Source organism: Myxocyprinus asiaticus, chromosome 41 (assembly GCF_019703515.2).
Source record: "Myxocyprinus asiaticus isolate MX2 ecotype Aquarium Trade chromosome 41, UBuf_Myxa_2, whole genome shotgun sequence".
NCBI classification, from domain to species: Eukaryota; Metazoa; Chordata; class Actinopteri; order Cypriniformes; family Catostomidae; genus Myxocyprinus; species Myxocyprinus asiaticus.
The window spans coordinates 19,811,739-19,837,465 of NC_059384.1; the positions used below are offsets into that span (position 1 = coordinate 19,811,739).

The 25,727-nt window shown below is 39.6% G+C and overlaps 1 protein-coding gene across 2 annotated transcripts in view; it reads right to left on the minus strand.

Moving 5' to 3' along the window:
* Nucleotides 1–1,219: 1,219 nt before the first annotated feature.
* The window catches only part of LOC127432107 (neuropilin and tolloid-like protein 1), a 182,068-nt gene continuing 157,560 nt past the window's right edge, over nucleotides 1,220–25,727 (minus strand). The window contains exons 7-11 of one of the 2 annotated variants that reach the window (XM_051682920.1): nucleotides 24,815–25,043; nucleotides 8,727–8,840; nucleotides 5,728–6,304; nucleotides 4,980–5,054; nucleotides 1,220–2,038 (exon numbers count right to left, since the gene is read on the minus strand). In XM_051682920.1, the coding sequence (XP_051538880.1) occupies nucleotides 4,994–5,054; nucleotides 5,728–6,304; nucleotides 8,727–8,840; nucleotides 24,815–25,043 (981 nt within the window). In that variant the 3' untranslated portion in view covers nucleotides 1,220–2,038; nucleotides 4,980–4,993. Of the gene's footprint in view, nucleotides 2,039–3,606; nucleotides 4,066–4,979; nucleotides 5,055–5,727; nucleotides 6,305–8,726; nucleotides 8,841–24,814; nucleotides 25,044–25,727 lie in introns of those variants that run through there. The other variant, XM_051682921.1, reaches the window with a different exon arrangement.

Below are 25,727 nucleotides of genomic sequence, written 5' to 3' on the forward strand. Positions count from 1 at the left end.
AGGAAAGCACTGGCCTGACTGCACATCTCTGGGGGTCTTCACCTCAGGAAGAACACCAACTCGCGAACAAACACTACTTCAGGGCATAAAGCTGCCTCGTAGAGGGAGCCCTGGCCTGAGTGATCATGTCTACCACTGCTGGTGGTAGGCCACTTAGGTCTTCCACGTCCCATCCAAGGGCCAGACGTGGAGGTTCCAGAGGTCTGGGTGTGGTTGCCAGATGATGCCCGATCCCTGAGAGAGGAGGTCCTTCCTCACGGGCATCTGCCAGGGAGGGGCTGTCGTGAGGAGCGTGAGATCCGAGAACCAAGTCTGAGTGGGCCAGTACGGCGCCACGAGGGTGACCTGTTCCTCATCCTGCCTGACCTTGCACAGGGTCTGTGCAAGTAGGCTCACTGGGGGGAATGCAAATTTGCACAACCCCTGGGGCCAGCTGTGTGCCAGCGCATCTGTTCCGAGGGGGGATCCCGGGGAAGCGAACAGGTCTACTCCAAATCAGCTGGACCACCTGGGTGTGGAGTCTCCACTCTCCGCTGAGTGTCGCCTGCCGTGACAGTGCATCTGCTGTGGCGTTGAGGCTGCCCGGGATATGAGTGGCCCGCAGCGACCTCAGCCGCTGCTGACTCCAGAGTAGGAGATGGTGGGCGAGTTGCGACATGCGACGAGAGTGTCGGAAAAGACGCGTCTTTAAAAAGACGTTCACATCGATGTGCTGCTCTAATAGAGGAAAATATACACTTTGCAGAGATATATACTCTCTTAGTAGCGCTGTCGAAGCGCCCAGGGGCGTAGTCTGCACTAAGCATGCAGAAGGAGAGAAAGCCGCTGGAATGCGCCATATATCCAACAGCGTACGCTTCTAACTGAGGTGAATGGACCAGCAGTGGAATTCAGCTCGCTGACACACAACCGCTCAGCTCTGAAGAAAAAATCTGAATGAGTGGTTGCGAGCCAGCTCCTTTTATACCCGTATGTCCAGGGGAGTGGCATGCAAAGTCTCATTGGCCTTTTCTCAAAGATGTGTTTGGGGCTCCTAAGGGCGACCCCTAGTGTCACTACATTGAAACAACGACGAGTGAGTGACAGAAGGGGAACTTAAAAGGTTTTGACAAGGTAAAATAAAATTGTACATATTTTTTTTCTTTCAAAACATTACTTCTAACATGTCAACTAATCTATTTTAATATGTTTCAATCACACACAACAACATTTCAGGGAGTCCAGCTGAATAATCAGGTTACACTTTATTTAAAACACACTGTCCAGCATCAAGCAAATGTATTATGAACTAAATACTTTTTGTCAAATTACTTGGTTTGTCAGATTGTATGTGGCAGAAAATACTGACATGTGCTCCACCCCTTTCTTATTAATTAGTAACTTGATGTTAAAAATATTATGAGCACACTTTGCTGTATGCATAGGCAAGACCAGCTGACTTTGGGTTTCATTTACTGATGGTGTTTAAAAGGAGAACACGTTTTTGTTTAATCTTCTGAGATAGTAGTCAGATATCTCAACATCTCTAACTAAAAGTTACAGGATTAGAGAACTAATCACAGTACAATCACCCCTGGATGAGGAGGAATACAAACTACACCTGTTTATCAGTTGGTCAAGTATCGCATTTTATGATCTTAGAATTTTTTAAAGGTCTTCAGCTATGCATTTTGCAAAGTACAAATACTTACTCAGGACATTACAATTTGTATTGAAAAATAATCTGAGCATTACAATACAGTCTTGGAAGTCAAATCAGAGAAAAAAAAAAACATGTCGGATTCAAATTCCACTGAATGAAAAATGTACATCAGTTTGAAAATTCAGTTTCAGTACAGTGTCTGTAAATGAATAGTCCCCAAGAGCTTGATAGTTTGATCTACTTTCAGACCATAGAAGATGGTGCAAATATATTGCCCATCAAATTGGCTAAAAATGGACAAAAATGCAGAACTGAAAACATTGTAGTTTGAGGCTGTTTCCACAAGGTGGTCTCATAAGATGTCAATCTTGGGTGTGGTGTGTATGATGTAACAGACTGTAAAGAAAAGAACAAATTATTAGGTAAACTTCAAATCGAAATTGGCATACATTGCTTCCACAATAAATAGGCTCATTGTAACAGCAAATTAAGATTTAAAAGAATAGGCTGCATTAACTAGCCACTGAAATTGTAAACATTTTCTTAACAGCTGTTCTTTAAAGTACACAGTATATCACACACATACTGTAATTGCATTATAAACTTATAAACAAACATCAGCTATGTAATAGCATAATTTATATAAACAGTTGGAACAAACCTTTATGTCTTCAACTTCAGGTGAAATTGACATTCTACAGTACATCTACTAAGAAAGTTTCCTAGTCGAAATTCACCAATAAAGTCATCAATTCCTCAATAGCATTTATTTTTCTGTTTATAAAAGTTTATGTTTATATATATATATATATATATATATATATATATATATATATATATATATAAACATCACACCAGTGGACAGACAAGATGAAGACAACAACTTTTATTTTGGAAACACTGATAAATCTTTTAAATAAGTGTGGTGATGATTGTTTAGAAATCTAGCCTGGAAAAATGGGGACTTTTACTCTGCTTCCTTATGAATATGGATAAGCTTTACAAAAAGGCTTTAAGTTTTTCAAATGTTTCACAATAGTACTGAATTAAAAATGTGTGTGTGTGTGTGTGTGTGTGTGTGTGTGTGTGAAAGTGCAGGTGTATGGTATTAGTTTAGGGCTAAAAGCTTTGAATAAAATACAAATAAAATAAAGATAACCACAACAAAGAATGCAAAAATATAAATAAATATATCTATTATTGATGTCACAATTAAGTTTTCCCCAGCATAATATTATATATTATCCAGCACGATTAACTATATTTTCCAATACATAATGTTTTCTCTCCATTTTATTTTATTTTTTTGTACAAAAACTTCCCAGTTAAGATTTGGCCTCAATCTGACATATGGGTGGGACCTAGTGAAATATTGGCCAATTAAAAAGTTATTGACATATGTCATAAGTAGGTATTAAAGTTTTTTTTTTTTTTTTTTCAAAGCTTATTTCAAAGGCTTAAATTGGTGCTAGATTTAGAATTATTAATATATAATAATAGTTTATTGTTTTTTTGACAAAGCAGAAACTCTTCTTTGTTGCAAGTTCAACTGTTGAACAAGTCATCTAATTTTTAATAGAGTTTAAATGCTACTATAATATATGTAAATGTTAACTTATCATCATCCATCAGTTTTCCTAAACACCAGCAACTGAAATAGCTTTTGGCAAAAAATATGTACATAAGGATCCCATAGTTTGTTAATTTAATCACAGAGGGTAGCCTATAAATGTTGTTATGATTTTAGCATGCAGTTAGTTAATATAGCATTAAACTATATAGGGAAGGACAGGGGCTTAGTGTCATTCCATTTGCTATAATTTTTCATTTAAACCTATATGTACAATAATTAGTGTTGGGTTCAATGCTGTACCTGTATGTACATTTACTTATTTTAAAATTATAAGGAAAACATGCATGCAAAATCTTAACATTAAGGTCTCTTATCCGACAAAAATGTGGATAGAAAGTTTTTGCTAAAAGTTATTTTTTGCTGAAAAGGCATTTCTAACAAATAAAAAAAGACAAAGTTTGGTAGCAAAACATGAACATATAAGGCATGCACTACAACAATAAGTACTGAAATTACTCATTCACATTTATTCATGTAAATTAAAATGAAACAATCTCTAAATTTCACAAACCTTAATGCAATATATTTGCAATCCTAAATAAGTCATCTAAAAAAAAGGCAATGCGCCTAAATTAGGTGTTCACGTTAAAGCAATTTCATCACAGTCACTTCCTTTGTTACTGTATTGATGTCCTCCTTTGGGAAACGTTTACATCTGCAGGTTGTTTTGATAAATTTGTCTTTAAAATGTCCATGTTATTATCAAGCTGGTGTATATCTCCGGTCCATATTTTCATATTTCATTGAAGCCCGTTCGTACTGATCCAGGATTGCACTATTTTCTAGAAGTCTACATGATGGAGACAATGTATGATAAAAGATGAGGAAAAAGCACACAGCATTGCACATTACACAATATGATACAACACACACAAAATAATTTGCTATGCATGAACATAACAAAATCAGTGCATCACTAATACGAAGACGTGGTACTTTGTGTAGATTATTAAGAAAAAAAATGCATGACATGTTTAAAAGTAAAAAAAAAAGTACATTAACATATATCATTATATACTGTAGGTGAAATGCAATTATAAGTAAACTTAATTTTAGGCAAATTTACGCATTTCCTCATTTCAAAGTGTCAAAGATAAAAGACAATTTAAGATAGTGCTATTTTTGTTCACAATCTGTTATTAAGCAATTTCCTGTCACTGGGGTTAAGCAGTGTCTTGAAATTTTCCTAAAATGCTACTTTTTATCATCTTGTTAACATGTCAACAGAGTGTCTGAATTTTGAAGATCATAAACGTCTATTTTGATATGCAAACAAAAATCAACACATTGGGCCTTATTCATGAAACATGAGCAGAACAAATTGGTGTGTGTATTGGTAGTAAAAGGATTAGTATGGAAATTGTCCCATTTAACTCAATGGTACAATTTACGTAAGCATTTATTCATAAATGATTTACACACAAATTTGTTCTGCTAATGTTTCATGAATAAGATTCCATGCAAATAACATAAAAAAATAAATTAAATGAAGGAAAAATGACAAGCAACATTTGAAAGGACCTCACTAATAAGCAAGATGATCACATCTTAATGATGACCATCTCAATGGCAATGACAAAGGATTGCGACAAAACCGAACGTGATTAGAAAATAAATAGTAGAAGAAATACAATTGACACTGACTCACAATGACTACACAAACAAGTACAGAAATGAAATTGAGTGTTTTTATAGATTTCTTACCTTCAGATTGTCTGTTACACCCTAGTTGTGTTGTACTCAGATTCATGTTTGTTTAGAGACCCAATGAGGCAGAACCTGAAATATCATTGCTTTTATGTTTATTATCATGATATTTGTTGCATAAGGAATTAAAATGCACATTTAGTTGTGTTTTTGGGAAAGCTCTCTTGCGAATCATCTCCTTTTTACATTCAAAATTACTTTGAAAACTCTGTAAACCATCCTTTAAGTCTTTAAGCATTGAAGGAACAAAAATATTCTGTCCATTTTGCTTTTTCAGTCCTGTTTTTTTTTTTTTTATAACAGGACCATGCTAAATCTTTCTTTAAAAAATACATAATCCCATTATATGAGTTTCTATGGATATTTTATCAGTCAAATTAAACATATCAAGCGTTATGTATAAAACAGTTTAAAAAAACGTAAAAACTCTTGTTAAAATAGAAGCCTTTATGTTAATTTCAAATAAGGTCACAGAGGTCATTGACAATCTCAGAAAAAATAAATAAGGAGGTCTGTGTTCATCTCAGTTTCAAACCCAACTCAATGACCATGACTGCAGTCTCAATGTCAAAAAAGGAACATCAAAGTAAAACAAGAATGAAAGTAGGAAAGAAAAGCTGGAGCAAAACTCAATGAGGAGCTAAGAAGGAGAGCTAAAAAGGAATAAAAATGAAAGTGAGGGTAAATCGTTCCAAAATATGCATTGTAATTAACTATTTACATCAAAAAATCAATGTATACTGACCGCTGCACTGCTTTCTCATGTCTGGACAGCCTGTGGCTGGTGGTGGGCACTTCCTCCAGGTCATCATCCAGGTCACAGGCATCTGCAGTGTCTTGTGAGTAGGTGTGTCTCATTACCAGAATGTTCCGCCGGTTGGTTTGGGGAGGAAGTGGCCGCACCGGTTGCGTTGGGAGGTCTGTCAATATGGCCGTTGCCGCTTCACGGGGACTCAGGTTAGTTCGGCTGCCCTTGGTGCTGGATAGCTGTGAGGAACCACAGTGATGCTCATGTACACAGCGTGAGGAGGCGCTCCTTAGTTTGTGGTAGCTCTCAAAGTCCTCGGCCAACTCGGCCAGGTCCACCGAGGTGGCCGCTGCACTGCGAAGAGTGCACAGTTCATAATGTGGTGGCTCTTGGAACACCTCCTGGAACATGGTAGGGTCAAAGTCCTCACGTCTCAGTATGTACTTCTTTCTTGGCTGCTTGATTTGAACAATCACTGATACAACCAGTAGGATCAGTACAATGCAGCACGTTACACCGATGATGGTGCCATTTGTGTTATTGATGTTGTCCAGGATATTGGCTTTCCGTTTTTCTGCAAAACGCAAAAGGAAGCATAACTAGATAATTCCATTTTCAGAAGAAAAAGTGAGCGGTGCTTGCCCATGTCAAACTCATCGCAGTGATGCTATATGGTTTTATTGTCTGCCAAGCGAAAATAAAAAAAACTGATCACTAAGAAAAGTGATAGCACACTGAATATATCATTCATGTTCTCAGCACAAACATTCCAGGCAAATACAGATGTGAGCACTTGGCTAACGCATTGCCAATGCACGGTCCGGTTGAATGTGTGTAACGTGTGCTCATGTGTAACCGGGGCAGTAACAAAGTTACTATAAGTATATTGACTTTAACTGACTAGCTCAGCAATTTTCTCTTCAAACTGTTGCTCTGTCATGACATTAATTGGCTTGAAAGAGAAAACTCACCATAGAATCAGAATCAGAATCAGAATAAGCTTTATTGCCAAGTATGCTTACACATACAAGGAATTTGTCTTGGTGACAGGAGCTTCCAGTGTACAACAATACAAAAACAATACAAAAACAGCAGCAAGATATAGATAATAATAAAAATAAAAAAATAATTATACACATACATCCAGACACACACATACATACATACACACATACACATGGGTAGTGCAAATCTAATACAATCTGTTATGTACAGTGTAAATACAACTCTGTTATGTACAGTGCAAATTTTTTTTTTTTTTTTTCCAGAGGAATGAAATGGCAGAAGAGGTTGGATGTGTTGGTTAAATATAAGAAAGATTAAACTGTGTATTGCACATAGTTATTGCTCAATGGGGCAGTTTTAACTGTTCATGAGATGGATAGCCTGAGGGAAAAAACTGTTCCTGTGCCTGACTGTTCTGGTGCTCAGAGCTCTGAAGCGTCGGCCAGAAGGCAACAGTTCAAAAAGGTAGTGGGCAGGGTGAGTGGGGTCCAGAGTGATTTTTCCAACCTTTTTCCTCACTCTGGAAGTGTATAGTTCTTGAAGGGGGGCAGAGGGCAACCAATAATCCTCTCAGCAGTCCGAACTGTCCTTTGTAGTCTTCTGATGTCTGATTTCGTAGCTGAACCAAACCAGACGGTTATTGAAGTGCAGAGGACAGACTCAATGACTGCTGAGTAGAACTGTATCAGCAGCGCCTGTGGCAGGTTGAATTTCCTCAGCTGGCAAAGGAAGTACAACCTCTGCTGGGCCTTTTTCACAATGGAGTCAATGTGGGTCTCCCACTTCAGGTCCTGTGAGATGGTAGTGCCCAGGAACCTGAATGACTCCACTGCTGCCACAGTGCTGTTTAGAATGGTGAGGGGGGTCAGTGTAAAGTCCACAATCATCTCCACCATTTTGAGCGTGTTCAGCTCAAGGTTGGTTTGACTGCACCGGACAGCCACCTGTTTAACCTCCCTTCTGTATGCAGACTCATCGACATCTCGGATGAGGCCTGGTGTATGCTGTCGAATGTTCAGCAGCTCGTCTCTGGTAAAACTGACTGAAAAATATTACTAAACAGAGGACAAACAAACAAAAATAACAAAACAATAGAAGCGCTCCACACCGAGGCGGCCATCCGCGGCGCCATCATGATGTATAATCATAGAAGTGGACAGTTCACACTAAATGTCTGTTATACTGCACCAAGAGGCAACGTTGACAATGCAACTCGTAATTGCGTTGTTTTATAAATTGCAGTCTGACTCTTTTTGGAATGCAACAATGCACAAAATCGACCTTGCGTAGAGTATGTTTCGGCCTTTAGGGCTATTGGTTTGTTCAAATACCTAACCCCCAGTACAGACAATAGAAAATGTGATGCTAGTCTTAGCAAGCACCACAAATATATAAATTATTACTCCAGTCATGCAATGTCATCTCAGGTTAGCTTCTGTTGAAGCTGTTGTATCAAAGAGATTACAAATACAGCACAGAAGTAGTAAATCATTCTAATGGATCAAGTTTGACATTTATGTACTACAGTGAGTATATAACATCTGTGCTGGCTTTGGTTCAAGAGAGTGTATGGGGTGTATACAAACCCTAAACCATGGCATTTCACAGCTAATGAGGATAGATCTGTACATTTTACAGTGTCTCTAAATTATTACTGTGGAAAACAAATTAGGCTGAAACACCACTTCAGTATCCTCTATGGTGGGTCCCAGAAGTACTGTCAACATTCAGTTAATTTAGCATGAACATCTTATGTGAAATACAAGCACATATATTGCCGAAACGCACTCAGAAATTGCTGCTGACTAGTTGTCAAGCATGAACAAGAAGAGGTGGGCAAATGTTAAGACAATGCTTCTGATGTTCCCAAGAAACACTAGTATTGATCTTCAATCAGAGAAAAATGAAGACCAAACTATATGTGTTCACAAACCACTAAAAATTGCTCTGGAGGGACTATGTCTGACAGAATAAAAAACAGTTCCACTCACCTTTGCAGTGGTTCTCATCCCAAGGGTAAACACAGTTCTGGACTCCATTGCACACCAGCGTGTTATTGATACACATGTTACTGTGGCAAAAGAAAGTATCTGCCTCACATGGAGCTGAGGGAGAAAAATGGATAATGCTAATGTCAGATTACACTTAATTTCTTCTTGTTAATAAGATGCTGTCTATAACGTCTTACCCTGTGAACACAATTAATCCCATAAATCACACTGCATGTCTATCTGACTGTGTCTGTGTGCATCAATACAGTTCAAATTTAGAAACTCATTACTCAAACCCACCAAATCATGTTCTTTAGCCTTCTGTCTGGCATGAATTGTAATCTCTTTATATATGCATGGAAACAAATCCATGTCTGTAGAAGTTTTGCAGATATTTTGTAATATGTAGGCTACAGTGACTTAAATTTAATAAAGCTGTTTGATTAAAATGTATTACTGAATTTTAGATAATTTGATTTGAGTTCATCCTAACTGATCAGATGTCATTAGAATAATGAATGCACATACAAACTGCAATTAGTTCCAAACCCACTAATATCCTTCAAAGATCAAAGAAGATTAATCTCATATTTGTGTCACACATTAAAAAACATAAGAGGGGCTGTTCAAATCTACATTTGCAGCTAAAAAATAAATGAAGGTCTCATAGTTGAAATCATAAAAATGATATGTGAAAGAATATGCGTGAAGAAAACTAGTTACAGTTTGTACAGAAGACTCAATTAAAGGCAAAGTGACTTTCATAATGGGCGTCACTTCCATCTCGATCACCTCACACACGTAAGTACCTAACACACCCACCCATGTGTGGGCAATTCCCACACACCTTACTTGAGATACTAATATGCTAAACAAAATCCTGTTGCTCATATTGTAGTCTTCAGAGGACATGAATCATGTAGTTCGCACAACAATGAGAACTTTTTTTTATATAACACAGCTTCAAGGTTGCAGTGATGTACCTGGCTGATTTATAAATGACTGTATTCCTCAGTTGTTTCCAGGTTAGATATAACAACATAAATTAGGATGACTCATCATTCCTGAAGTATTGTCCTCTTCACGACTTTGGTCTTTGAGTTTGGACACAGTTCCTCTTCTCACCACAAGGTAGTGCTGCAGACCTGTGCTTCTCCAGACAGACTCACTAAATTAACTGATCTTTATTTAAAGGTGGGTCTGCTCCCACCTCCAGAGAAATTAATTTCCAGTGATCTTCTAATAAAAGTGGCCTTTTTCTCACACTCGCTAACCACCCAGTGCATAAATTAAGCAATAACACAGATGTGGATGTAATAGTAGCCAGCTGGTAGGTAGCTGTGCAGTGTGTAAACCTCACTACCCTGGCCTCAAGAGGCACACTAGCGACTGATGCTAGGGGCTGTAGCCATTAGCCTCCTCGTTAGCGCACCTGCCTCCCATGCCAGTGCAATGCAAGTGAATGTACTCCATTTTTTGACAGTCCAAAATGTACATTTAGGGTGCATCAAAATAATCCACACAACTCCATTCGACAAATAAAGTTCTTCTGAACGCAACGATTGATTATTTTGAGAAACAAAACAATACTTATATACTTTTTAACTATAAATGTTTGCTTCTGTACATCTCTGTGACGTGCGCTCATGAGAGGGATGACATAAGCTCGTTGGTAAGGTCATGCGTCATGTGGAGGAGGAGTCAGGAAGTGCGTCATTGTTTACATTGTTTATTTTACTTATTTTTATTTTGAAATTATTATTTTTTTTATTTTATATTGTTTTGAAATTGTTTTGGACTGTTTTGGTTTGTGAACGGCGCTTGGTCTGTGCTCTGTGCGAGTTTCTATTGTAAACAATGACACACTTCCTGCCTCCTCCTCCACATGACTCGTGACCTTACCAACGAGCTTACATCATCCCTCTCATGAGCACACATCACAGAGATGTACAGAAGCGAACATTTGTAGTTAAAAAGTATATAAGTATTGTTTTATTTCTCAAAATAATCAATCGTTTGCATTCAGAAGAACTTTATTTGTCGACTGGAGTCTTGTGGATTATTTGGATGCACCCTAAATATGCATTTTGGACCGTCGAAAAATGGAGTACATTCACTTGCATTGTTTAGAGGAGGAGGCCTGAAAAATCCTAAAAGTCTTAAATTCTTTTTGATGAAGAAAGAAACTCATATACATCTTGAATGGCCCGAGGGTGAGTAAATTATCAGCAAATTTTTATTTTTGGGTGAACTATTCCTTTAATGTTTGTTTCAGTGTTAGTTGATGATGCATGTTAACATCTAATACTTTCAACATAAAAATGTGTTAGTATTTGTAGAAATTAACACTAACCAAAATTAATAAATGCTGTACAAGTATTGCTCATTGTTAATTCATGTCAACTATTGTGTTAACTAATGTTAACAAAAACAACCTTATTGTAAAATATTACTGTAAAAAGAAACATCAAGATATTGTGATATAATAATTTATGCATTAGAGGTATAAAGTTTTCTAAGAAGCAGAGGTCCCATCTCATATCAAGTTGATAGATCAGCCAATTGGTTGAATTAGGAATATATGTCAGATTCAGGGTAAATTAAGTTATGAGAGTGCATGTTGATTGCGTGTGTGAAGAATGGTTCTTGGACACAACATGTGAATTAGTCCTGATTTGACACCAGTCAGAAATTAATTTGTCTACAAATGGAATATGCTTAAGTGGACTGAATGTAAACTTTAATTTCTTAAAAAAGTATATTGGTTAAGACCTTCCTCAGAGGACTGTGGTTTCCCCCTTCAGGTGCTGAGGATAGCAAGAAAGATGGGGGGAGAAAGAGAGTGCATAAGTAAGTGCCAGAACAAGTTATGCAGGGGTGTTACCCGGGCAACCGCACATCCTGTGTTCATTCACTGGAAAGGGCTGCACAAAGGACAGTGGGCTCTTATACAAATCCACCTATCGCTATTCATGAAGACTGACGCAAGCGCACAGCTGCCTCTTTCTATCTCAGAAAGAGCATTATGTGCTTTCTTCACCCTCAAGTCTCTCAGCACTAAACCCCCAACTCATTCCCTAAACCATTTTTCTTAATTCCACATGCTTCAGGACATCCGCCTCCCTCTTTATATGCAAAATCATGCTGAATTTAGCTCTGCATTCAATCAGAGGAAGTGGAAGCTGTGTCTCTATGCTGTAGCAGAAACATTATAAGGGAGGAGATGGACAGTTTTTATATATTAGGGTGACCATACTTTTCCTGGACATGTCCTCTTTTTTGGACCAGAAAAAAGCATCCAGCCGGGATATAAAAATTGGCTGAAAATAGGATTTGGCTTTGTCTTCGTATTGATGTGCTCTCTACAGTAAGGACTATCATACATTCTGTGTATTTGATTCTGCACATCAGTTTTCACCTGTTTACTTGTACTTATTTGATTATTCTGGCTGAGAGCAGAAGAGCGTGCACTTTTTCAAAGTACTGTTTTTTTACACTCTCTCTCTCGTCCACCTGCGCACGCAGTATGTGTGCACGCGAGAGTCATCGCCAGACCTGTTCTGCCTGTTCTCTCATCCAAAAACATCAATAACGTAAGAACACTTTTAAAAGTACATTCCCCAACACTGCAAATTATTAAATAGAACACTTGTTTCATCAGACTTCCACTAACTATCTATATCATTATATAATTTTTAACTGAAAATGTTGACTATATCGAGACAACATCAAATATACAATGTTTCAGGGAAATTTAAACTAAAAATATGATCTTCAGAGAAAGTACACCTGGGCACAGTGGGAGAACTGAAAAGTGTGAAGTATTGTAGTATAAAAATGATTTTTTAATGACATCTGATCTTTTCTGTTTTTATTTTACATTGTTGTATTTCATTTTATGGCCATTATTAAATTAATTAATGTTACTATTAGTATTAGTAGTTACTAATAGTAAACCAACCATTTTGGAAATTCAAGTCTTTCCCCATTCAAGTAGATAGGAGCTGTAGGAGCTTGCATGAATGAAAATGTCTGCCTGGGGCCATTACGAATATGGCTGCAGAGTGAAATGACTTTCCTTAAAGCAACTTTGGCTGTAGTGTGAGGGGCGAATACACTAAACATTTTTGCACACTATTTTTGCACATGGTATTTCAGCACAAAAATCTGAAACTTATTCGCCACGCACAATCCAGTTTAACAAGGTGCTAAATGCCAACATGATCACACGGGAAGTCTGCATTTAGGTTCCGAGAGTTTCAATACCCGATGATTGGCCACATTATGCAGACTCATTGACAAGCTCCATCTCATATCAGACATTTTTGCATTGGCTCTAGCATGTTTTCCTTTCCTTGTGGTGCAACAGAGGAGTGTTACATTAGCAACGTGGGAGACCCAGTTTTGGATCCTGCACTGAAACCAGAAAGTAATCGTGTTCGCATAATAAGTGATGAGCGTGATCAGAGGTTGCATTTTTCCCTCTAACATGAAATGTAGTCTTTTGTTGTGTGTGTGAAAACATGCTTCTTTCTATCAATTAGCCTTATTTACAAAACTCAGCACTACTTGCCTGGCACAATTAATGTCGAACTACTGTATTACCAGCCACAGAAAGAATTATTAAAAAGAGATATTTGTGTACATTTTGTATTGGTCATGGCAGCAGTAATTCATCAATTGATGTTCAAATGATTGAGAAGAGTATTATTACTGGGCATATGTCCAGACACGGGGTGTAGTTGAACACACTTTCTGCATTTGAAAGAGCCAATTCAGGTGCCTACATCATAGCGGTGGAGCAATGCTGTACAAGTATGTCAGTAATTCAGCTGGATTGGTTTGATTTCAGGGTACATAAACTTTTGGAAGCAACATGTCAATTTCCTGTATGATAATGTTGATTTGTTTGGTGAATCAGGTGCTAAAATAAAGCAGACTGAGAATGAAAATAAATTATGCTATCAGTAAGTGCAATTCAGTGAAATCCCCCCTCTCACTCATGCTAACATGAGCAACTGGCTGCAGCTTTAGCCTGGTAGTAAGGATGATGGCATCTCACATTGCAGTTTCCTTTTAATCTTTTACTCATCAGTGTCTGGCATGGTATGATGGGGCTGGTATTATTTTTAGGGGCTACTGGGACTAGACACATGGTGACTGGGCATCACAGCAGTGGGACCATTATGGAGGAAGGTGTTTGATGCCGGCAGTGTGCACTAATGATGAGTATGCTACATGCCAAACATTAAACCCACAATTCATGACTCTGTCTCCAATTTCTCTCTGAGCACTTCCTCTATTAACACTCCATCTTTATCGTTCCTTTCTTGTTCCTCCTTTCCCACAATTCCTTATCCCCTTTAAAGTTCCCCATCCTTCCATTTCCTTTTTTTCCCTCAACATTTTAGTTCTCTACTTCCCTATTATTGCTTCACAGTGACTCGACTGTGTCTGATGCAGCTAGCACCGCCACCAAGAGAGCTGCGAACCCCAACTGTGGTGGATCACTGAATCAAAGAGGCCCGCGTGGCGGGGCACCAGTGTTGCCCTCATGCTTCCAAGAAAATGCTGCATCCCTGCAGAAACAGCTCATCCCTTAAATGAGTAATCCTGTAATTCTGTGCATCAATGGTCCCCACCCCACAAACCCTTCTGTTTCTGATAAGGGTAGCAGAGGGAACAGGGGAAAGCAGAAGCCAGCAGGAGAATTTTAAATTCAACATGGGAAAGTATACAACCAGTTTTACAAGGCTGCAGTGTAATGTGGCTCTACTAATTAAATAACACTCATGTTATACAATTTAAAGGGATAGTGCACACAAAATGGATGATTCTTTCATTATCTTCTTACCCTCATTCTGTTCTAAACCCGTGTGACTTACTTTCTCCAGTGGAACACAAAAGGAGATGTTACAGTAGGACAAATGACAGCCTCAGAATCCATTCACTTTCATTGTATGGAAAAAAAAAAAAAAGATGCAATGCAAGTGAAATGTGACTAAAACTCACATTCTGCCTAACATTTCCTTTTGTGTTCAACAGAAGTAAAAAAAATCATATGGGTTTGGAACAACATTTAATTTTTAGGTGAACTATTTTTTTAAGAGCCAACAGATGATTTACTTTACAGTATGTATCTCATTTTGAGAGAGAATGTATTGCACCTTGCTGCCCTGATGCACTGGCAGTCTTATGCTTCATTCCATTCAACTCGGAAAGTCAGATTTTACAACTTCCTACTAGGAAATGTGGAATGGAATGCCACTTGAAGTCGGAATTCCAACTTGAAAACTCGTGCAAAAATTTTCATCTCCAAATTTGGCAAGATGCAGGTGTGTGACGTCACACAAACATCTCAGCACCCAGGGAGATATACAAAGTATGTTCTAAACATTATCTTTTTATTAAATAATAGCGATAAATTACTCAAAGTTCCTACATTAATTGAAGTTCCTAAAGCAAGTTCGGGAGGAGCTTGTTCATATAATCCCATTAAGTAATCATGTTCAAGTTGTATATAAACTGTAGCTCGCCTACCTCTCCTATGACGTCTTTCAAGCATCTAGCTATGCCCGTACAGGAAACCATGTCTGATTCTCTGCAGCATCATTCCTCCGGCCACAAAGACAAAGAGAGTCTCCAAGCTCAACCGATTCAGCAATCTAGCCCTACTCCCCTGTTTACAGTCCCTCTAAACTCAACAAATAGTTACATCCCTCCCATAGCATGGATGGTAAATGGTCTGCATCATGCTTTAGCAGCCTCAGATATTAATTTTTCCCACAGATCCACTAAAGCACAGATATAAAACTTGTACGTCACCACTAAACGCGGCAGCTCTGTAATCCAACCACCCGACGTTACTCCAGAATCTCTTCAAAAACCAGCTAAAACATCCATTCACCGCTCAGCTTGGGCCTCCACAGCCATCAAAACAGTCACTGCTTCCTCACAACAAACAACAACAACTCACTCTCAACCTCCGCTCCAATCAGCTGACGCCCTGCTGCATCGTAACGTTCCTCCTACACAGGTTGCCTTATCCTCTCAGTTTCACCCTCCCCATTCCTCAACTCAACTCCAAAATCCCCCCTCCTTTCCTCTTGACGCTCCTTCCATGGCACTCTACCAAAATATTGCCGTCTCCTATCCCCACATACCTCCTCAAACGGCCCTTGCAAGCTCTCTTTCCTATCACTTCTATTGGGCTAACCAAACGTTGCCTTCCATGGCAGCACCTCTCCAATATTTTTCTCATCCAAATTCCTCTCTTCTTCCTTCTCGCTCAGGAGCAGATGCAAGCATGAGACTGCCTCTGCCTGATACATCTGCTCCTCCTCATTTGTCATCTAACCCCTTTTTTCCAACTGCCTTGCCTCCGCTGCCGGCTTCTGCCCATATCTTTCCTTCCTTTCCTAATCCTCCCTTCCCAGCTCCTACCCTTTCAGCCACATATACAATCTCTTCAGCATCTGCTTTACCAGCCCCTCCTCATGCCCCAGTAATGGATCCTCCACAGGTTAATCCAAGTACTGCCAAATTCTAGCAGATGCAGACAGATAGCTTTGGCCTCTCTCCTCTCACCTATCTCACCTATCTTTGCATGATCCCCAGCACTCTCTGGATTGTGGTTCTATTTCGGTAGTGCTTAAAAAACGAATGCCAATTCTAAGAAAACGCTAACTTTAACCGAGTTTTGCTTAGCATTTTCTAGATTCGCAAAAGTTATTTGTTCCATATATCTGACTAGATGCAGAGAACTAAATGACTACATGGCCATCATCGCCGAACTCTCCCTCTCATTTGGGGGACCACTGTTCTATGCTACCTAAAGCTTTTCCTCTGTAAAATGCGCAGCCAGAGTGTCCCAGTGGAACCAATGCCCATGCTGGGGAGCTCTGGACATAGAACTGCATAACAAATTGTTCTTAGGATGCAAAAGCGTGTCATGTGTCATCTGCAGATCATTGGAACATCAGACAAAAATTTGCACACTAATCCAAAATTCGCCACGTCCTAAATCTTCCTCCCCATTAAGTCTACCACTTATGTTCCCCAGTTCAGAGGCAACAGCACTTCGAATTTCAAGAAGCGTACCTTCTGTCCCAATGCTGGAAGACAAGTATGTAATGCTTTAAATGATTTTGTTTGCTCCAGACAACACTGTCATTATTTACATATCTGTAATTTTTATGCCGGTGCACAGGCCCGCTCCATTTGCCCTGTTTGTAAATCCTCCAATAAGAATACTAAAATGATCCAAACATACCTCTCTACTCCCATCAATGTCTCTGCTTTAGCTGATGAACTTGCTAACTATCCTAACAAAGATTTTAAAAACTATCTCATACACAGTCTCACACACAGTTTTCATCCTGGTTTGGAATGTTTTCCAGACAGGAATATTACGTGTAATAATCTCCTCTCCACTATTTCAGACCAAGAAGCCGTCGATATGCTTATTGTGAAATAAATCACCTTGGGCTTCATGATCGGTCCATTTGAAGCACCTCCCTTCAATCGGTTCTGAATCAGACCCATCGGAGTAGTGACCAGAACATTTTATGGGAAAAAATGCCTTATTATTGACCTGTAATCTCCGCACAATAGCTGTCACCCTAGCATCAACAGCCTAATTCCTACCACAACATTGACCATGCGATCAAATTAATCAAAATGGTCGGCAAAGGAGCATGGCTGGCCAAAGTGGACATCACATCCGCTTTTAAAGTCATGCCAATTCATCCGAATTTCTGGCACCTCTTCAGATTTAGATAGAGAGGAAAATATTATTTTGCAGTCCGGCTTATGTTCGGCTGCAAAAGCAGTCCAAAAATCTTTGACATGCTTTCCGAAGCTCTCTGCTGGATCTTGTCTAATAATTATATGATCCCCTCCCTCGTTCATCTACTTGACAATTTCCTCTCCATCTCCCCATTCAGTGCTCTCCTGGCGGCGCATCTCACCACAATACTGAAAGTTTTTTCAGACTTAGGTATTCCCGTTTCTGAGGAAAAACACTTGTTCCCGTGACAACGATCTAATTTCTAGGTGTCAATCTCGATTCCATTGAATTACAACCTTCCCTCCCCAAAGGAAAGATCGACAGAATCCTTACGGTGATATCGAATTTGCTAGCATCCCCACAATGCTCTAAAAGAGAGCGCCTCTCTTTGCTCGGCTACCTAAACTTCGCAATGCGCATTATCCCCCAAGGTCGACCTTTTATTTCTCACCTCCTCTCTCTCGCCTCCTCCGTCCCGGCTCTCAGTGATTCAGTTACTTTATCCCCCATGCAGAGCAGACCTGCACCTCTGGATCACATTTCTCAAACAGTGGATTTCTCTCTTCTAAAATGATTTCCTCTCTTATCCCAGTGAGATGCACCTGTTCACCGATGCAGCCCCATCCATCCAACTTAGCCTCCCCAGCTCTCAAATTTACCCTATCCTCTGCCTCTTCTGCTCTTTACGAACTATACCCGATCGCTGTAGCAGCTCGTATCTGGGGGAAAGAATGGTCATCTAAAACCATCCTTTTCCTCTGCAATAACCTGTGCAATGCAACAATAAAGGGCGATCCAATTCCCCTGTCCTCATGCCACTTCTAACATGTCTCATTTGGACAGCCCCTTGCAACCAATTTATTGTTAAAGTTGAACATATTCCAGGAAACAAAAATCAATTAGCTGATTCTCTCTCCCGTTTTGTCTTTCAGAAATTCAGGACACTGGTTCCAGCAGACCCCTTCCCAACACAGATTTGATCTTCCAGTTAATCATTCCTCAACTACTTGCATCATATTTCGACCGAATTAATATTTAACGCTGTCTCCCTCAATACTCTTCAGACCTACTGGATTCCTGGAAAAGCTTCAAGCAGTTTCACAGTCAACACAACTTACTTTTCCCCGATTTTTCTCTGCTCACTATCTCTTCTTTCATTTAATTTCTGTCTCATTTCAAGCATATCGTGCCCGGGTCGGTAAAAACTCTGTGGTATTCATTAATAAATTAATTTACAGTTGCCCATGCCCAGAAATAATCAATCCTCAAATCTCCCTCCAAATCAAAGGCATTCACAAAGCTCAGCCCACCCACCCAGACGCTAGACAGCCCTTAACACTCAACATTCTAGGCAAATGCCTATCCTCCCTATACCACTCTCCTAACACAGCCATAATCCTCGATTCTATGTTCATTCTAACTTTTTTCGGGTTTTTGAGATGCTCCAAATTTATAGTCACATCAAAATTTTATTCCAATGTTAACCCTACAATCTTTAACCTAAACATTTTGGATAAAGATACCATTAGTTTCTTCATTAAACAAAGTAAAACAGACCAGTCAAGACACGATCACACGATCACTATCTTGTCTATATTTTAAACTTACCCACACCCATCCAGCTGTTTCAATCTCTCTCCTTCTATTCTTCATACAGGAGAAACAGAGCCAGTTTCCCCTTCAATCCTCTCTTTATTGACGACTATAACCAAGCCGTTACTAGGCACTGGTTCCAAAAACACCTCAAATCCGTTCTTGCCAGGTCGGGCGTCCCCCTAAACATTTCTCTAGCCACTCATTCCACATTGGCACGGCTACTACTGCTGCTAAAAAAGGTCTTAAAGAACTCCAAATTAAGTCTCTCTGTAGGTGGTCCTCACAGGCTTTTCATTCTTACATTCATCTCAATCCCCTGCACATCAAACAAGCGCATCAAGCACTCTTATTTTAAGCATTCATGGGTACCCGCGTGCTTAGTCAGCCATGGATGGGACCTTACCTCGACATCATTTTAAACAGGTGCCTGTTTTAATCATTGGGCTGGGCCATCCAATTTATCAGGAGTTTGCCATCCTGACAGAACAGGACCTTCTCTTAACTACCAAACCTTGGGATCTCCGCCTACTTCCCCTGCCCCATACATGCGTTGGCTTCAGGAGGAAGAGGGGGAGGGGTGTACGGCCAGATTGAAATCCCATCTTTTTCTCAGCCCAGTTACAACCATTACAATCACTAAGCCATGTAAAAACTTCCCGTGTGCGCGACCAGCCAACCATCCAAGCATTAAGAATACCCATCTGTCAGTCCTATGGTTGACATTCGGGAGAAGCTACACCATGGCCCTACCCTACAACCGATTTAGCTCCATGTCTTACCTAGTACAGAGTTAAGCACTTTTAAGGCATGGAGATTTCCATTATTTCCCTCCCAGAACATATAATGGGTTCTGCGCTGGCTTCATCTTTAAAGTATAACCCTATCAAGCACCCTGCCAGCCAAATACCGCAACTATAGCCGGTAAGTGATAAACCAAGCCAGCCCGGCCCGCACGCTTCTTATTCGCAACCAGAAGTGTTTTATCTATTCAGACCAAATGCGTGAGGATGCCTCCGCAACTGAAATCGTTTTCTTTTTAGACCACTGCGCGAGGATGCCTCCGCAATTAAAAATATTTTATCTTTTCAGACCACTGCGTAAGGATGCCTCCACAATTAGAAATATTGTATCCTTTCAGGCCACCGCGTAGGATGCCTCCACAATTAGAAATATTTTATCTTTTCAGACCACTGCTTGAGGATGCCTCCACAATTAGAAATATTTGATCCTTTCAGACCACCGCATGAGGATGCCTCCACATTTAGAAATATTTTATCTTTTCAATCCACTATGTGAGGATGCCTACACAATTAGAAATATTTTATCTTTTCAATCCACTACGTGAGGATGCCTCCACAATTAGAAATATTTTATCTTTTCAATCCACTACGTGAGGATGCCTCCGCAATTAGAAATATTTTATCCTTTCAGACCACTGCGTGAGGATGCCTCCACAATAAGAAATATTTTATTTTTTCAATCCACTGCGTGAGGTTGCCTCCACAATTAGAAATATTTTTCTTTTCAATCCACTGTGTAAGGATGCCTCTCCAATTAGAAATATTTTATCTTTTCAGACCACTGCGTGAGGATGCCTCCATATTAGAAATATTTTATCTTTTCAATCCACTGCGTGATGATGCCTCCACAATTAGAAATATTTTACCTATTCAAACCGTTGCATGAGAATGCCTCTGTAACTAGAAATGCTTAACCTATTCAGACTATCGCATGAGGATGCCTCCACAACAGGACATGTTTATTTTTCAGACCAATGCGTGAGGATGCCTTCGCATCCAGAAATGCTTAATCTATTAGACCACTGCGCGAGGATGCCTCCACAACTAGAAATGCTTAATATATCAGTTGCCTGCGGGAGGATGCCGTAGTTCTTGCTATTATCGATCCTCTTTGGGTTATCCCGCGTTCATGGTCGCCTAGCTCGTTCTTGGGGGGATTTAATATTCCCAAGCTCCTATTTTCATCTTTCCCCTCGAAGTCCGTTCAAGGCGTGCTGTCCTCTAATTATTTTGGGGGGAATCTAAGAGCTCTGTTTTGATTCGAGATTCAACTCAAACATGGACAGCACGCCAAATTAGTTTACCATTTTCGCTCTAAGATTATATGATCAAGTGAACTCGTGAAATTATATTAAAGATAGTTTAACATATGTTTGCAGACACAGGTGTTCAAAACATGGTAAATTATAAACTATTTTGATAATCGTACACCTATAGTACAAATGCTAGCGCTGCAGCATAGTTTATCATTTGGGTTTCTAGGAGACGTCTCTGGTGACAGTCAAACCTTGCTAAGCTAACAGGAGTTTTGCTTCCTTATACGTCATCTTCCAAGCCTCTGGCAATGGAATGCCTTTATGGTCGAAGATTGGAGATATTAAGTAGGACTATCCAACATCTGACTTACAATGCATTCGGAAAGTATTCACAGCGCTTCACTTTTTCCACATTTTGTTATGTTACAGCCTTATTCCAAAATGGATTAAATTCATTATTTTCCTCAAAATTCTACAAACAATACCCCATAATGACAAAGTGAAATACGTTTTTTTGACATCTTTGCAAATTTATTAAAAAAAAAAAAACGAAAAAAATCACATGAACATAAGTATTCACAGCCTTTGCCATGACACTCAAAATTGAGCTCAGGTGCACCCTGTTTCCACTGATCATCCTTGAAATGTTTCTACAACTTGATTGGAGTCCACCTGTGGTAAATTCAGTTGATTGGACATGATTTGGAAAGTCACACACCTGTCTATATAAGGTCCCACAGTTAACAGTGCATGTCAGAGCACAAACCAAGCCATGAAGTCCAAGGAATTGTCTGTAGACCTCCGAGACAGGATTGTATCAAGGCACAGATCTGGGGAAGGGTACAGAAAAATTTCTGCAGCATTGAAGGTCCCAATGAGCACAGTGGCCTCCATCATCCATAAATGGAAGAAGTTTGGAACCACCAGGACTCTTCCTAGAGCTGGCCGCCTGGCCAAACTGAGCGATCGGGGGAGAAGGGCTTTGTCAGGGAGGTGGCCAAGAACCTGATGGTCACTCTGACAGAGCTCCAGCATTTCTCTGTGGAGAGAGGAGAACCTTCCAGAAGAACAACCATCACTGCAGCACTCCACCAATCAGGCCTGTATGGTAGAGTGGCCAGACGGAAGCCACTCCTCAGTAAAAGGCACATGACAGCCCACCTGGAGTTTGCCAAAAGGCACCTGAAGTACTCTCAGACCATGAGAAACAAAGATTGAACTCTTTGGCCTGAATGTCAAGCGTCATGTCTGGAGGAAACCAGGCACCGCTCATCACCTGGCCAATACCATCCCTACAGTGAAGCATGGTGGTGGCAGCATCATGCTGTGGGGATGTTTTTCAGCGGCCCGAACTGGGAGACTAGTCAGGATCGAGGGAAAGATGAATGCAGCAATGTACAGAGACCTCCTTGATGAAAACCTGCTCCAGAGCACTCTGGACCTCAGATTGGGGTGAAGGTTCATCTTCCAACAGGACAACGACCCTAAGCACACAGCCAAGATAACAAAGGAGTGGCTTTGGGACAACTCTGGACAACCTTGAGTGGCCCAGCCAGAGCCCAGACTTGAACCCGATTGAACATCTCTGGAGAGATCTGAAAATGGCTGTGCACCGACGCTCCCCATCCAACCTGATGGAGCTTGAGAGGTCCTGCAAAGAAGAATGGGAGAAACTGCCCAAAAATAGGTGTGCCAAGCTTGTAGCATCATACTCAAAAAGACTTGAGGCTGTAATTGGTGCCAAAGATGCTTCAACAAAGTATTGAGCAAAGGCTGTGAATACTTATGTACATGTGATTTTTTTATTTTTTTATAAATTTGCAAACATTTCAAACAAACTTCTTTCACGTTGTCATTATGGGGTATTGTTTGTAGAATTTTGAGGAAAATAATGAATTTAATCCATTTTGGAATAAGGCTGTAACATAACAAAATGTGGAAAAAGTGAAGCGCTGTGAATACTTTCCGGATGCACTGTAAATGGAACACAGCATGATACATTGAAAATTAGCTGATGATATGCTTATTAGATAAGAAACCTTTGCCATTGGCTCTTCTGCCTCATTTGTGGTTTGTTTATGACTTACTCCATACCATTGGCAGGACATAGGCATGACCAGCTAGATGGTTTAACTTAAGTTTTTCATGTACCCCCACAGCCCAATCAATAAGGCTCAAGTACCCCTTCAACGACATCAAAGAAAATGATTAAAGTCTCTTTTAAGTAAAAGAACAATCAATACTGTGAGTGAAAAAGACACATATAATTTATGTTATATGTAACTTAAAGCTGAAGTATGTAACTCTGTCTTTATTAAAATACTTTCTCCTATTCCAGCTTAATATGCAGAGACAACCATTAGTAAGCCATTCATAGGTTAATTTTCTCGAAAACTGTAAAAACTGTGTTTCTGTTGCTCTTTGAAACTTGATTTGTTTTTTGTTTTTTGTTTTTTGCAACCAGCTTATACCCAACCCAACAACGTAACTCAACCAATGGTGTGAGTTGGGGGCGGGACTATCTCTTTGTTTGACCAATGGCAGATGGGGGTGTATTCAGAAAGCTGTTTTGAAAACAATGTTTATTTTTGCAATTCCATTTGGTGGCGATAGTGGTGCAGAAATTACATACTGTAGCATTAAGATAAGTTAATGTTATAATACTCATCAAATTTTATGTGTTACCTGCTCCATCATTTAGAGTCACTTTGACCCATAAGCACATTAAGAATTTTATGCAAAAAAGTGCGGTATAGTTATTATGTTTCAACTCAAAACCATTGTAAAGATATAATTATTTAATTTTGGCTTATATAATCAATTAAATACTTTCCTTTTTACTTTAGTGCATAAAACTCAAAATGTGTCTCTGGGACAAAGTGACTCAAAATGTTGTAGCAGGTCACACACATATATACATATATTTAGCTATGAGTGTTCCCAAAAAGGAACTGACAAAAAAATCATGAGGTTAATTATGAATGGTTGTCATTTTAATCTATTAGCAACTTTTTAGCAATCTATAAATAGTTTTAACATATTGACAGCCCTCTGTGTTTGGGAATCACTGGTTAAATGGACCTGCTCAGTAAAGAGTTCTGTCAGGTGTGTATGATGAAAATGAGAGTGGGAATGTGTGTCTTGTGTGTGTTTATTAGAGAGAGTGTGAGTGAAGAAGTGTCAGACCATGTCTGCTTTGCACAAACACGTGGATGTAACATGGATGCAAAACACATCATTGCTAATAAATAAGCCTATGTAAATTTAAAGCTGAAGTGCGTAATTTCTGTGGCACTAGCATCACCAAATGGATTTGCAAATATACTGATTGTTTTCCTGAACACTCCCTCCATCTTCTATTGGTCAGACAAACAGATAATCCTGCCCCAAACTCACACCATTTATTGAGCCAGTGTTGCTGTTTCGGGCTGGTTGGGTTTCTCAGACAAACAAAGCAATGTGTTGATAGTGCTACAGAGCCACTGTGTTACACTTTTAGGTGAAATCACCCTACAATTTTTTACTAAGTTATTTCTGCATTTTAAACAGGGATAGAAGAAAGTATTACACATGTCAGCTTTAATAAAATCATGCAGGTGAGATGGGAGCACTTAAACTGTGACAGTTGTGTTTGTGTGTGTAGCTTACGCTCTTGGAAGGTGGTGAAGAGGATACGGAAGCGGCTCTTGCGACTCCCCTCATCGGCCCACATGCGGACCACACCCAGCTCGGACACCAGCATGACATCGTTGGCCACAGTGCTGCAGAACTTGTTCCTCAGGTCCTCCACCGAGCTGCTGCCATCATACACTGCCACAAAATTGCTTTTACACTCATTGGACTTCTGCATCTCGTAGTCTAGGAAACGCAAGTAGATCTAAGAGAGAGGAGAAAAGAGAGAGTGAGAGACAGAAAGTGTTACGTCCATTGGAAATCTATTACTTCTAAAACACTGGGAACTCGATTTTCCACAGGAAATAGGCATATCTGTCAAAATAATGTTTTTTTCCTTCAGCGGTTTCGATGCACCCATCTCACCTGTCATATCAATGACATCTAGATTTCCTGGCATAACAACAGAGCTTGGACTCTGAAGTCTAAAAAATGCCTCAGATTGATGTTAATTGCACAGATAGATCGATACCGTGAGAGCAGTGATGAACATAGGGGGTTGTGTTTACAAACTGACATACAAAACATTGAGCGGTTTCAGAAAATTGCATTGATGAGCCCTTCAAACTGATGAGCTCACACAGCTTGCCGTTGTACTACATATCCACTCACACCAACCCCTTTGGTCTCTCTAAAAACCAGAGAGGTGTTAGAATGAACCATCTGTTCAGTTCTCACTCAATCTAACCCTAATCAAGCTTACTTCACACCTGTCCTCATCCAGAATCCCAAATTCACTGTTTAAAATATTAAAGGGGCCATGTCATGCATTTTTTTTTAGCACAATTTATGATACAACTGTCAGATTTAACTGTTGATTTGAAAGGTGTTCTTTGATCATAATCTTGACCAATCTTTTTGGAGATTTTGGTCTTTCTCCATTCAAGTA